Raw genomic sequence first — 12,775 nt, forward strand, 5'->3', positions numbered from 1 at the left:
TCTGGATAGTATTCTTTTCTTTGTTTTTTTGTTTGTTTTTTTTTAATGCAATGTGCTGAATGTCTATAATTTTGTTCAGATGTCTGCAGAACCTGGAAAAGCAATTGCTGCTATTGATGCATAACATACTGCTATTATTGTTCTTTTTATATAAATATAAATATATATATACATATATATATATATAATTTGAATTTTTGGAAACTTTAATGGTCAACTTTGGAAAAAGGTATTCCAATTTACTGTGTTGAGTTGGCATTGTACAGAAATGGACAGCCATATTGATCTAGAAATGTTAATTTATTTTTTTTTCCATTTGTACAGGGGTAACACACTGTATTAAATATGTGAGGTCATATCTACCTGGGTTTGATTATAGAAACTAATAACATATTCTCTAAATAATGAAAATAAAAGAATAAGATAAGACTAAAAGAGCAAGAAGCAATTTAAATATGTTAAGGAACCATTTTCATTTTTAAAATTAAGGATTATTTTAATCTTACATCATTGCCTTTTCTCTTTTACTTTCCTTTTTAGTTTTATTTTAGGATTCCCTATTTTTAATGTTCATACAGAGATTTCTTTAACTGAAATACTGAATAGTTTCTTTGGTGTGAAAAACTATAATAGTACACAGGATCCTAATGAGACAATTAATAATGTGAAATTGGAAGTAAAGGGCTAAAGGTGTAGGGAAAGTGGGAAGGGTGGGGGAAAGGTAATAAGGGAGAGGAAAAAAAATATGAGAAACTGAAAAAATGGAAATAAAGTGTTTGCAAATGGGGAGGGGAGGAGGGGGTGAAGGGAGGGCAGGGACAAGGGGAAAAAATGAGAATCAAGACCTATTATGTAAAGGTACAGAATCCCAATGATGAATGTAACTGCATTGTATACCTAGCTTGTACCAATAAACTCAAAAAAAAAGAAAAAAATGTAAAACAAAAGTTATTGCTAAGCTAAAAATAATCGTAGAAAAGGAATGGCTGGACAAAATAACAAGACTGCGAAGAGAGTTTATTCATCTTGATATTTGATTCAAAAGTAATCTATTAACTTCTGGAAATACTTGGCAGAGAATCTGAAGCAAAAGTTTGTTTATTGTCCAGTGGGTATGGCTGAAGCTTTAAATCCCTTAAAATGGGAATGAAGGGATCTCCAGGTAGACTTTTGTCCACCAGGCATCAGTAATCACTTCCTCTGTTCTCTCAAGAACAGCTTACAGGGCACCATTTTAGCACCTGGGAAAGAAGTGAACCCACCGCAGCAGCAGATGCCATAAGGCATCAGGGCTTCGATTTAGACTGGCTGCCTGGGAGAGGCCAGGAGACTTCTCGCCCTCCCCTCCTCCCCTTCCCTGCTGGTCACACCTATTACATACGCTCCAAAGCGCTTCCGTGGCCACTGGCGGATCCTCTCGTGGTCCCTGGGCCCTCCTCTGACCAGCCTCACAGGGACTGAGACGAGATCTCAGTCCTCCAGCATCTACCCCTCTGAACCTCAGAGACACTATTTCCAACTACGTCTGCCAGTGTCGGGAAAGGCAGCAGAGAGGCTACGAAAGGAAATCAGTGCAGCTGACCACAGGGTTCTGAGCTCAGCTCGCTCGCTCCATCACAGAGCCTTGATTTTTTTTGTGCCTCGATTTCTCTCTGCACAGGACCTGCCTCCGAAGATTATGATGAGATTTAAACAGGAAGATAACATTTCACATGTTTTAAATGGTGCCTAAAATATAAAAGTGCTTAGAAAGTTTAGATACTATTGCTAACAGCCTTCCTCTCTGTGCTCAAAGTAACTATTTCGTAAATAACTAAAGAAGGACAATCAATAAAAATTAGTGACTGTTAAGGTGAAATCATTCCTGTGCATACCCACACACAAATACAGTGCACACACCACTTGTGCAAAGAGAGTACCATCTGTCCCAAGTTCTCTGTAAATTGTACATACAGAGCCAACGCACTCAAGGACGATGGGAAGGATGTAGGAGCACAACATGCCCATGACAGGGGCAGGTGCCTTTCAGAGGGGCTGGCCTTTACATCCACGCCCAGTCTTCTACAGGCCTCACGTGTGTCTGCCTTGCTTCTCTGAAGATAACAGAGACCAAGTCATAATGGTCCATTTGCTAAAGTCACCCACTGCTTCTGCTCAACAATATTACAGGAGCTGCTAGTCATAAGTGACAGATCCGTGGCTGGTGCTGGGATCATGGTAGAGAGGGCAAAACTGCCTTTAATCATCCCAGCGCTCCCTGATACAGAAGACAAAAGCAAGGATTTTAGAATCTAAACTTACGAGAAAAGGGAAAAATGGAAACGAAGTCTTTGTAAATAGGGAAGGGTGGAGGGGGTGAAGGGAGGGCAGGGGTATGGGGAAAAATAAGAACCAAGATACATCGTGTAAAGGGGCAAGATCCCAATGATGAATGCAACTGTACTGGATACCTAAAATGTACCAATAAAGAAAAAAGGGAAAAAAATGAATAAATTTTTTAAAAAAGAATCTAAATCGATTCCTCTCCCCTAGAAGCAAAACCATTCAGAGAACAGGGCCTCAGTCCAGTACTCACAGAGAACGTTCACGGTCATAAGGAGGAATGGCAGCTCACACCGATGAGCAGCACCGAGGCGGGCCCTGAGCTCTTCTCATGCTTTGCCTCCTTGGATCCCCTTAACATCCCCATGTGGTGGAGAGCCTGGCCTAGTGCCCCACCTGGTCCCCACTCCCAGGCCGGGGAGCTTCCCTGTTAATCAGCACATCCTCAAGTCCTCCTGTCACACCGTTACTGCTTCTGCCACAGACTGAGGGACCCCTAGATGCAGAGACCACCACACCTACGTGCCTGCCACACCGGCAGGACCCAAGCAACGGCAGCCAAGAGGGGGGGGCAAGTTTGACAGGGGGGTGTAAGAAGGTTAATTCCTGGGACTGAGTCTGTCCAATGAGGGACGGGATACAGGAAAGAGCCTCTTCTCCCCAGGCTCCTATAAAGAACTAAATTCTTTTATTAGTATCTCTTTGAAAGCTTCTGTGAGTCTCTAAATGCCTCATTCTCTTCAATATATAAAATACATTTCTTCCTTTTCTCCGGGGACGTGATGAAAGGAAAATGAAATAATGTAGGTAAAAGCACTTGCAAAGATGGTCTATTCTGAGGCCCCATGGTGCCATCAGCCTCTCTAGAGATGCCTCGCAAAACCAGCTGTGCTTTGTTGTGAGAACACAGTCTTGTGTTTGCTCTCCTGCCTCTCCTCCTTCACTTTCTGGTGTCCGTTCCTCACTCTCTCATCTTTAGGGTTACACATCTTCTCCTCGACCGTGGTCCACCACCCCCTGAAGGATAAACAACTAAAGCATCGACACAGAAGTCCACGCCTCTGGTCTTGTTATGTAGAACCAGAAATTAGACAAGTAGGTAAGATTATTTTGCTCAATTTTTCCCAGTTAATGTTGGGCAGGAAAACAATTTCTGGAGAGGCAGCTCAGGACAAGAGATAGGGACAAGCACTTCTCTCTCTCTCTCTCTCTCTCTCTCTCTCTCTCTCTCTCTCAGAAAACAAGAGAAAGACTGGGAATTGAACCCACAACCTCCATACTGAGCTACATTCCCAGTCTTTCTTTTAAATTTCCATTTTGAGACAGAATCTTCCTAAGAACTTGCAGTCCACCTGCCTCAGCCTCCCAGAGGCTGATTTTTTTATTACAGCTATGTGCCACCATGCCTGCCTGACAAATATTCTCTCACTGAAGTTGGCCTTATCCACGTTCTCTCTAGGGCTGGTGGTTCTGCCTATAAAATGATTTGCTGGTGTGACCAGGCTCGGTGGGCAGTGCCAGTAGCTGACTCACAGGGCGGAGAGTGAGAGCGCAAGCGGAGTTCAAGTCCACAGACGCTGGTGGGCAGGGCCATAGCTACCGGCTGAGGCACTCAGGCTCTTGTTCAGTCACCATGGGTGCCTCCCCCTCCCTAGCCTCCGGCCAATGGAACGGGGCGGGTGAGGCCCGGGCTGCGGAGCCAGTTGTCCTGGTCACCTCTAGCTCTGGCTTTTCCCGAGAGTGACAAGTGGTTACAAGTCCTTGCTGCCTTCCCTTACAAACCAGCAATATGCACCAGGAAAATGCTCTTACAAGAAAAACGATCGAGATTCACATACAGATATCTTCACGTTGGGTCCTAGAACAGAAAGAGAAGCTGGAGGTCTCCACCTACTCATCTACTGCAGAAACCCTAACAGAGAAGATGAAGCCCTGTTCTGAAATGAAAACGAGATTGCTTAGGACCACATTTCATTTCTGCACAAGGGGCAGTTGAAAGAGAGGCAGAGCAGGAAAGAGGACAAAAGAGAATGAAGTGATAGGAAGAGAGATTGGAAGGCACAGCACAGGAAGAACACCCATCAGAAAGAGACCAAGATAGATGTAGCCACAGATCATGAAAGGCTCAAGAGCCCCCTCCGTCACAGGAGAGCAGACACAGAGAAACAGGTCCTGCGAGCAGCACTCACAAAAGCTGAACCACGAGGAAAAGGACAGAACACACAGGGGAAAATGGAATCAGGCATACAAAGAGAAAGCAACACCCTTTCTCGGGACAGTATCCCCTTTAGGCGAGCACCAAGAAAGGCCATATTGCATTTAAAGAAACATGGCACAGCCAGGCATAATGGTGCATGCTTGTAATCCCAGCTACTTAGGTGGCTGAGGCAAGAGGATCACAAGTTCAGCCAGGCCTGTAATCCTAGCATTTGAGAGACTAGGAGGATCCCTGAGAGTTTAAGGTCACCCTGACCTACCTAAAGAGACCCTGTCTCAAAAACACAAAACAAATAAACAAAGTAAAACTTAAGTTTGAGGCTAGCCTGGACAACTTAGACTATCACAACAGTCTCCACTACCACATTAAAAAGGGAGAGGGACAGAGGGGGTATGGTGGTGCACGCCAGTAATCCAGCATTCAGGAGGCTGAGGCAGGAGGATCACCTCAAGTTTGATGGAAGCCTGGGCTACACAGTGAGCTCAAGGCCAGCCTGAACAACACAGTATGACCCTGTCTCAAAAAACCAACCAAACAAATTCTATACACACACATACAAAGGATTCCTCGACCTGCCTCACAGCATGGCTGGGAGAACTAGGTGAGAATATTTTCAAAAATACATATTAAAGTACACGCTGAACACAAACAATCTACTATTCTTTATCCTGAGGTTCTTGAAGCACAGTTCCCTGCTGTTAAAGTTCTTAGCATGCTTTCGATTGAAGATACCCTAGGCTGCAACTTCCTCGGTTTTATCCTGGACAGTTTGCAAAAGGAAACTATGAGCCTAAGAAGCACAGTCACACCCCAAGCGCATGGTTTCTGCAAACAGCTCACCTCAGGGAAGTCTGCTCTTGTACACAATGATAATGGATCCATGTTAATAAAGACCATAATTTACACACACACAAAAATGACTTCCTGATGTGGTGGACAAGAGGGGAAAAGGGAAAATGTGTCAAATGATGCAAAAGCTTTCACTTTCTCTTCCTATTCAAGACATGTTCTCTAACTCTACTGTGAACAACACTTCACTAACAACTAGATGAAATTACAGGATTTAAAGCTAGGTCAGTAGTTGACAGTAGATTTGGACCTTTCAGCCACAATGTTACATGTTAAGAGTAAGTAGACCACTCTGATCCTCCAGAGGGCAAAAGCAGAGGTACTGAAGAGGTAGATATTTATGCAAACAAAGGAATTTGCTAATTGCTAATGCTTTCTAGCCATGAAATAAGCTACCTAGTGGGTAACTAAATTCCCATCCAGGTATGGGGGGTAGAGGTGTGCAAGGTATTTCCAAGTAGAAAATTGTATCACAGACTTTTATTATGTAGCTGGTCCCCAAGGATGCCTGTCTCACTAGTGAATCGTGCCTCCTGGTATTCATGTCCTTGCACTACCCTTCCCTGTGATGTATCAGGTTGGCCCTACATATCCAAAAGAATGCAGAGGAACAGAGAGATGTGGCTTTGGAGACCAGGCTATAAGATGCACTGGAGCCTTCCACTTTGGACTTAGGAGGGTTTGTTCTAGAGGAAGCCAATCACCACGTGAGAAACCCCTGAGGCCACAATGCTGTAAGGAGGCCCCATGTCTACAGGCTGCCAAGAAGGAGAAAGATGGCAGCACAGAGAGACAGGGACACAGAAGAATATCTGTTCCATTCATCTTAGTTGACGTGCTAGACATGGAAGTAAACAAGCCATCTTGGACATCCAGCCATATCTGGCCTTCATAGGATTCTGAGATCTCAACTGAGCCCATTCAACCTACATAAGAACAGAGAGAGAAGAACAAAGTATAGATTTTAGCCACTACATTTCTGGGAGATAGTTTCATAGCAACTGATAGGCAAAATGCTAACGAGCTCAACATGTCTAAAACTAGCCCCATTTGTTGCCCGCTCCCTCTGCCTCAGTTAAGCACAACTGCCTTATCTACTGAAGACAGCATTCATCAGACTAAGGATTTCCACGACTTAGTCTCTCCTTCTGCAATTAGCACAGTTTCCTCTTGGGAAATGGCTCCCCCATTGCATGCAGTCTTAATGGGACGGTGATACCAAGACAGGAGCTTAATACGTTGTTAAGTCTCATCTTTAACGCCTGTCCTGTGCTGTGTCTGGCACACTGCAGGTGCTCCAAAAGTGTCTGATGGAATACTAACACTATCATACCCCCATGTACTAGCGTGGCACCTGAAATATTGTAGGTGCTCATAAATATCTGTTGAATGAAAGAATGGATAAATACATGAACAAACTGAATCATTGTGATGGATAACAGTTATATAAACAGGAAAGGCATACCACAGGACTTTTGACATCCTGTCTTAAAAACCTTAAATGTTCTGGCCCCAAGCTCTCCCTGCAATTTCATTTCCTACTGCTCTTTGCCCGTGCAATCTACTCCAGCCACCTCAGCATCCTTGTTTATCATGGACGTGCCCCGTAAGCTTCCCTGGCAAGCCCTTTGCGCCTGCTTTGTCTGGCATCCTCCACAACAAAAGAGCCGTACGCTTGGCTCCGAACCTGTGTCCAGGGCTTTATTCTAAAAATATATCTTCAGTGAGGCCTTTCCAAACCACCCCAGCCCAAACTTCTCTATCCCTACAGTCTACTGCAGAATTTCAAATAAAATGTGTCATTATATATTTCTTTTCTCACCATCTCCCTCATTAAACTGTGGTTCTACAATGATAGAAACTTCATTTTCTTCATTTATGTACACCTGAAATTCAGTAGAATGCTAATATAGCATTTGCCTAATGCATATTTGCTGGATGATTACTAAGTCAGGTCTGTGACTCTTCATATCTTATTTCATAGGAAGAGGTGAGCAGGAGACAGGGCATTTTCTACCATTATAGCTGACATTTGGGAGTAGAGTTGGCACTGCTACATCTGGCATCACAGACCAATTCCCCTAACACCAGCTGAAAACTACTTCCTGGGCTCTGCACCAACCTTCCTGACTCACAGTAGCTGCTAGCTCTTTTCTCTTTCGACACCCTTCCTTTAATCGCTTTTTCTCAGGCTACCTGAACCATCTGACCTCAAGCTGGTCACACACTAACAGAGGCTGTGTGTCCTCCCCATCTTCTACCTCATCCCAGCACCGAGGGGGTTTTGCCCCTCAGGAACCCATCCAGGGCAACATGCCCCACCCAATAACCTACCTAACGTCCACAAAACTAGGACAGCTATCAAGGTGGTGAGGATCCTAAGATTAAAACTTACTCGGCATTCCCGACAGCTCTTGGTTAGAATCCGCTGGCCTTCTGCAAGAACTTTTCCTCCATAGATACATTTTGCTGTAATAAAACAGAAAAATGGGTCAGCTAGTCGTGTGATATAACTGGATCATCTCAGAACTGCCATCCCACAGAGACACAGATGCTCGGTCTCCAGCAACACAGGTCTCTTTGTCTGGAGAATGACACGGGAACACAGTAGGGGATGACCCGACTCCCCGACCCATGCCTCCTCCTGACAGGATCTGCCTTGCCTGCACACCCAGGGCATGCACTTATTTCAGTGCTGCCTCTGCCAAAGGAACTGGAGAACGAATTGAAATGAGAAGCAGTTAAAACGAGGAAGAACTGGCTGCCATCCCCTTGGAGTACAATTAGAAGGGGTTCTGATTCAGACACTCCAGCTGTAGAATAAGTAGCTGAGTGAAAGGGGCTTGTTTATGTTCTGTTTATCAGAATGCTGGCAGCAGTGAGCAGTGGGTAAGGATGTCACACATATTTCCTGCGATTGTGGGAGGCAGCTGTCCTTAGCCTACATGTTCTGAAGGTACTCGGACAACAAAGAAATCCAAGCCAGTCCAGTTAATTGCTACATCAATGCACCAGAAAGGCAGCCTGTGGAGAGGCGAGCTCACCAGGCTAATAGGGAGGGCAGGGTTGGACACAGGCCTTGTAGAAAATTTCAAAAAGAAGTAAAAACAGAACTTCAATTTAGAGTCCACTGGGACTCAGCCCATGACTTAAGTTGCAGGCTCACTTCAAGGAAGTGCAGAATATGTCAGTTTGATTTGACCCTGAGATGAGTCCATCAAATTCTCCAGCCCGTGCCATGGCAACAAGGAAGTGGAGGCCTGACTGTTCCCCTTCCTGCCTCAAGGAGGACCTTCCAGCCCTTTCTCTCAAGAGAAGCCAAAGTGGAGATATTTATTCTGGGATATCTCTTCTCACTAACTCAATGCTGGTCTTATCAACACGCCTCAGCTCTCAGAACCTCTACTTCTGTAAATGGGCTTAAAATGGATTGATTAAATTTGGAAGCTCTCTAGTTCTAAAATCTTCTGATTGTCATAGAATGCTCAAGTACCTAGAACATTAGTAATCAGCTGGTCAACCCCTTCTTTTCATCCACAGGAAGAGGAAAGCCAGAGACTCTGCAGTAGATGCCAGGGTGTGCTCCTCAGAGCCCCTCCAGGACCAAAGGGCACATTCTCGCCACTGTTGGGACAACTGGCAACCCACAGATCTCAGCTAGGTATTCAGGATTTGTCCTGGGCTGTACAGAGCACCCTGCCGGAGGTTAAGTCACCTTCCTGTGGCAGCCTATGTTCGATTGGTGGTTGAACAAAGTGTGGCAGAGTCCTGGACCCATCGCCCCAACTCCGGGCAGCTCTGAAAGGCTATTTCCAGTCCTGAAATTCACCTGTAGGAATAACTGGAATATCTGTTTTAACTGCACTGGGATTCTACTTGTCCTTCTGCTCAATTATGCTACCCTTGCCACCTCATTCCTACCCTAAAGCTGCTCTCCTGAGAGCACTAACAAAGCAATGCCAATCTCCCCAATGGGAGTCTGCTGTCCCCCAGAACCTGACCTGACGCAGCCTCACACCTCACCCAGATATATTCTCCTCTCCTGCTCTCCTTTCAGTCAAAGCTCCCAGCAACTGCTTTGGCATCCACACCTTGATGTCTCAGACCCTTCTAACTGCTGCTTCTGATTCTATTTTGTGTTAGTCCACGCCCAAATCCTAACCATGCTCCCTCCCTAAAATGTCTCGAGTTCGGTCACTTTTCTCATGTCCCAGACTCTGTCTTCACTCCGGCGGCCCTTTCTCTCTTCACAGAGCCTCCTGGCTCTCCTGCGCTCTGTCTCCATCTTCTCCGGTGCTTCTGAACACAATGGTCCAATATATGTTTTCTACGTGCAAATATGAGGTCTTACTTAAAAAAAAAATCATATGGGTCCCTCACACCTTCGAGATAAAGTCAAATTCCTCTCTCAGCACACAAGGCCATTCCCTTGCACCTCAAAGCTTACCATTCTTGTGCTTTTTGCTCACCTTCCTACAGTCTACCCCTCCACACACACCCCAGTCCACCTGTCTCTCTCACTCCCAAGCTTTGCAGAGACTTTTCTACAGGAATAAGCAGCCGTGTTTATTTCACTGACAGCCTCCCAACCTCTCCAGCTTCCAGTCTCCCTCACGTCCCCTTAGAAGCTGTTCCTGATCTTTCCCACTGGTTAACTGCCCTCACTTTGCGCTTTGGAACTAGGCTAATAGAATACACATCCTATCATATCTTAATTTCACACGTCATCACACAACTCCCTTCTAACTGTGACTTCCCTGAGGGGAGTGGCTTTTCCCAATGGTATCTTCAACCCCAAGCCCAGTGCCTCTTTGGGCTTATTGTTAGCGATAATAGTTTTAGAATTAATGCACTCTACTCAGGAGAAAAAGCCAAGGAGATTTCCTGAGTCACACCTAAAAGTTATTTCTGCTCTTTAGTGCAACTTCGAAATTAAAAGTAGACACCAACATTTTCAGAAAAAAATCAACAACGACAAAGGAAAATCAATACAATTCTCTAAATAGGCCTTTTCCTTTTCTTGTTTAAAAAAACAAAAACAAAAAAAACTTCCTTGATCATCTTATATGCCTTAATTTTCTAGATAAGTCAGTAGACCATGACTCACGGGTTCTGATGATGATCTGGACTTCCCAATTTACTTGCAGAGAGAGAGACCACATCTCCCAGAGCCTGGAATTCCTGTCTACTAAATTCCCACACTCCCAAACACAGCTGCTGCCAACTTGGCAAGGTGGCTGGCCCCGGAGTGACAGTTCTGCTAAGTGCTCTGCCATCAAATCTGCCATCTGCTTCTTGGCCCGACTGGGCCTTTGCCTCTCTTCTGCCTTTGCCCCTTGCCATTCCCGTAATGGTATTAACACACTTGCTGCCCCATTTTAAAGCATGTGCCTGATTCCTTTCTTCCTCTTTGACAGGCTCGTGCCAGAACTCCTTTCCAGCCACACTCAGGGACACATCCATCCCTCTGATCCACTAGTCTGGCATAAAAATTAAATGTCCACTGAATTTTATGGCCCTCACATAGTAGGGTGTTTGAGGGGGGCTGGCAAACGCTTCCAATGTGTTCTTGTGTCTCTGTCATTTGCAGACATGATACTGAGAGTTATGATTAGGACACCAAGTATGCACCAAATTATCCCAGATGACTCCTAGGATCACCCCTAAAGGTCACGAGAATTTCCCTTGTTCTCTCCTACACACCCAGTTTCTCTGACAGCGCCCCTCCTTCCCACTGCTGCCCTCCGTATGCCTGACATCAGTCCTCGTTATCCAACCTCTTGATCTACAGCCAAAAGGCTTATTTTTGATGTCTGAGGAAATTCAAGCATAAGGTGAGTCAGGCTCTGGTGCCTTTGGCTGGGGCATTGGGACTTCATTTCAGCAGCCTTCAGTGTGAGTAGAAATGTAAATGGATACCTGAAGCCCCTCATATCACACCGGGGACATGCAAACTAGAATATTTCACAGTGTCCAACCATGAAATTGAAATCTGGCACTGACACACATTTCTCCATGATGTCAGAAATAAACTCGCTGGGGATTTAGAGAGAGAGTCGTGCAGTTGTATCTTCTGGCTCCACAGGCACCTGGCGCTTCAAATTTGACCTTGGTTTCTCAAGTGCAAGGATTGGACACTCTTGCCATCTGGGTGCACGCTGAATCAACAACTCAGTACTCCTGTCAGAGGTGGCCGCCATGTTGCCATATCTTTATTTAGCTGTCTGCATTGGGCACACCCCAGCCAAGCCTTAACACTCAGGAGCTCAGAATGTTAAACTCGGCACTCGGCTTTAGACTTTAAAGGACAGCGGCAGATCAGAGGGGCTGAACACCCAAGGATTCTTCCTCCCTCCATGAGCTAATCCACAGCTCAGGCTTCAAACACCAGCTCTCTGAGCAAGACAGCCACAGCAAACTGGTTGTCCCTCAGGCATCTCCAACTCAAACATGCCAAATAGGATTTAGCAGCCCACAGACTACTTCCTCCACCTGCCTGATTTCTGTTAATCACACCATAAGCCTCCCACAGGATCTTGTTCAAAGCCTGGCAACCTGTCCCTCCTAGATGCTGACGCTAAACAATGCTTATGGAGACTACTATGCACCAGCTCCTTCGTCTGTCACTCGGTCTCTTCCCTTGCTTCTCCCCACACAGTGCCTGCTTCCAGCCTCTTCACCTCTACCTGCAAGGTGCCCATACCCAGGCCCCCTGTCTCCAGCTCTCTTGATGTGGTGATCTTTCTAAAAGCACTTTTTTTCAGCACACCACATCCCTGCTTTAAAATCTTGCTTTTAAGTACCAAAATCAACCTTCTGTTCACTTCCACGATTCTGCACGTGCAATTCCCTCTGGCAGGTGTGCTCTTACCTTGTATACCTAGCAGATTCCCACTTACTTTCAGATACCCTGCCAAGCTGTTATCCATGAGGTTTTCCTCCACCCTCCTCACATGCAAGTTTCTGATGAAGTTACTTGTTCCCTTCTCTGTGCCATCTTTATAAATTAAACCCAGTTCGTGGCATACAGTACTCTTGCTGGTGACAGAGACAGTGTGTGCAGTGAGTACAGTGGACAGGTTAAGGACATCAGCTAGATTGCCAGGGCTCCAGCACTGCTGAGCTTTACTTCCTCATCTATAAAGTGGGAATAATAGCGGAGCTCACCACTCGAGGTTGCTCAAAGAGCTAAGCAAATGAATATACATAAAATGACATGGCTCAGCGCCTGATGCAGAATGAACAATTGAAGTGTCATCCCTGTTGCATCCAGAGTGGAGGACAGTGTTTGGACAAGGGACCTCAGGAGGTCTCCAACAGGATTCAGTCTTCAGCATTCATGTCCAACCAACACTGGCAGCTTTATTTCTATTTTGCTCCTGCTGA

General features: G+C 45.4%; 1 protein-coding gene across 1 annotated transcript in view; it reads right to left on the reverse strand.

The window, feature by feature from the left end:
* Positions 1-12,775, reverse strand: part of Nell1 (neural EGFL like 1) — a 675,311-nt gene that overhangs the window by 443,523 nt on the left and 219,013 nt on the right. Inside the window, exon 10 of the mRNA XM_033764069.1 lies at positions 7,785-7,858. Within this exon, the coding sequence (XP_033619960.1) occupies positions 7,785-7,858 (74 nt within the window). The remainder of the gene's footprint in view (positions 1-7,784; positions 7,859-12,775) is intronic.

The sequence above is a fragment of the Fukomys damarensis genome, unplaced genomic scaffold (assembly GCF_012274545.1).
Source record: "Fukomys damarensis isolate Sample0158 unplaced genomic scaffold, DMR_v1.0_HiC HiC_scaffold_16, whole genome shotgun sequence".
Lineage (NCBI taxonomy): Eukaryota > Metazoa > Chordata > Mammalia > Rodentia > Bathyergidae > Fukomys > Fukomys damarensis.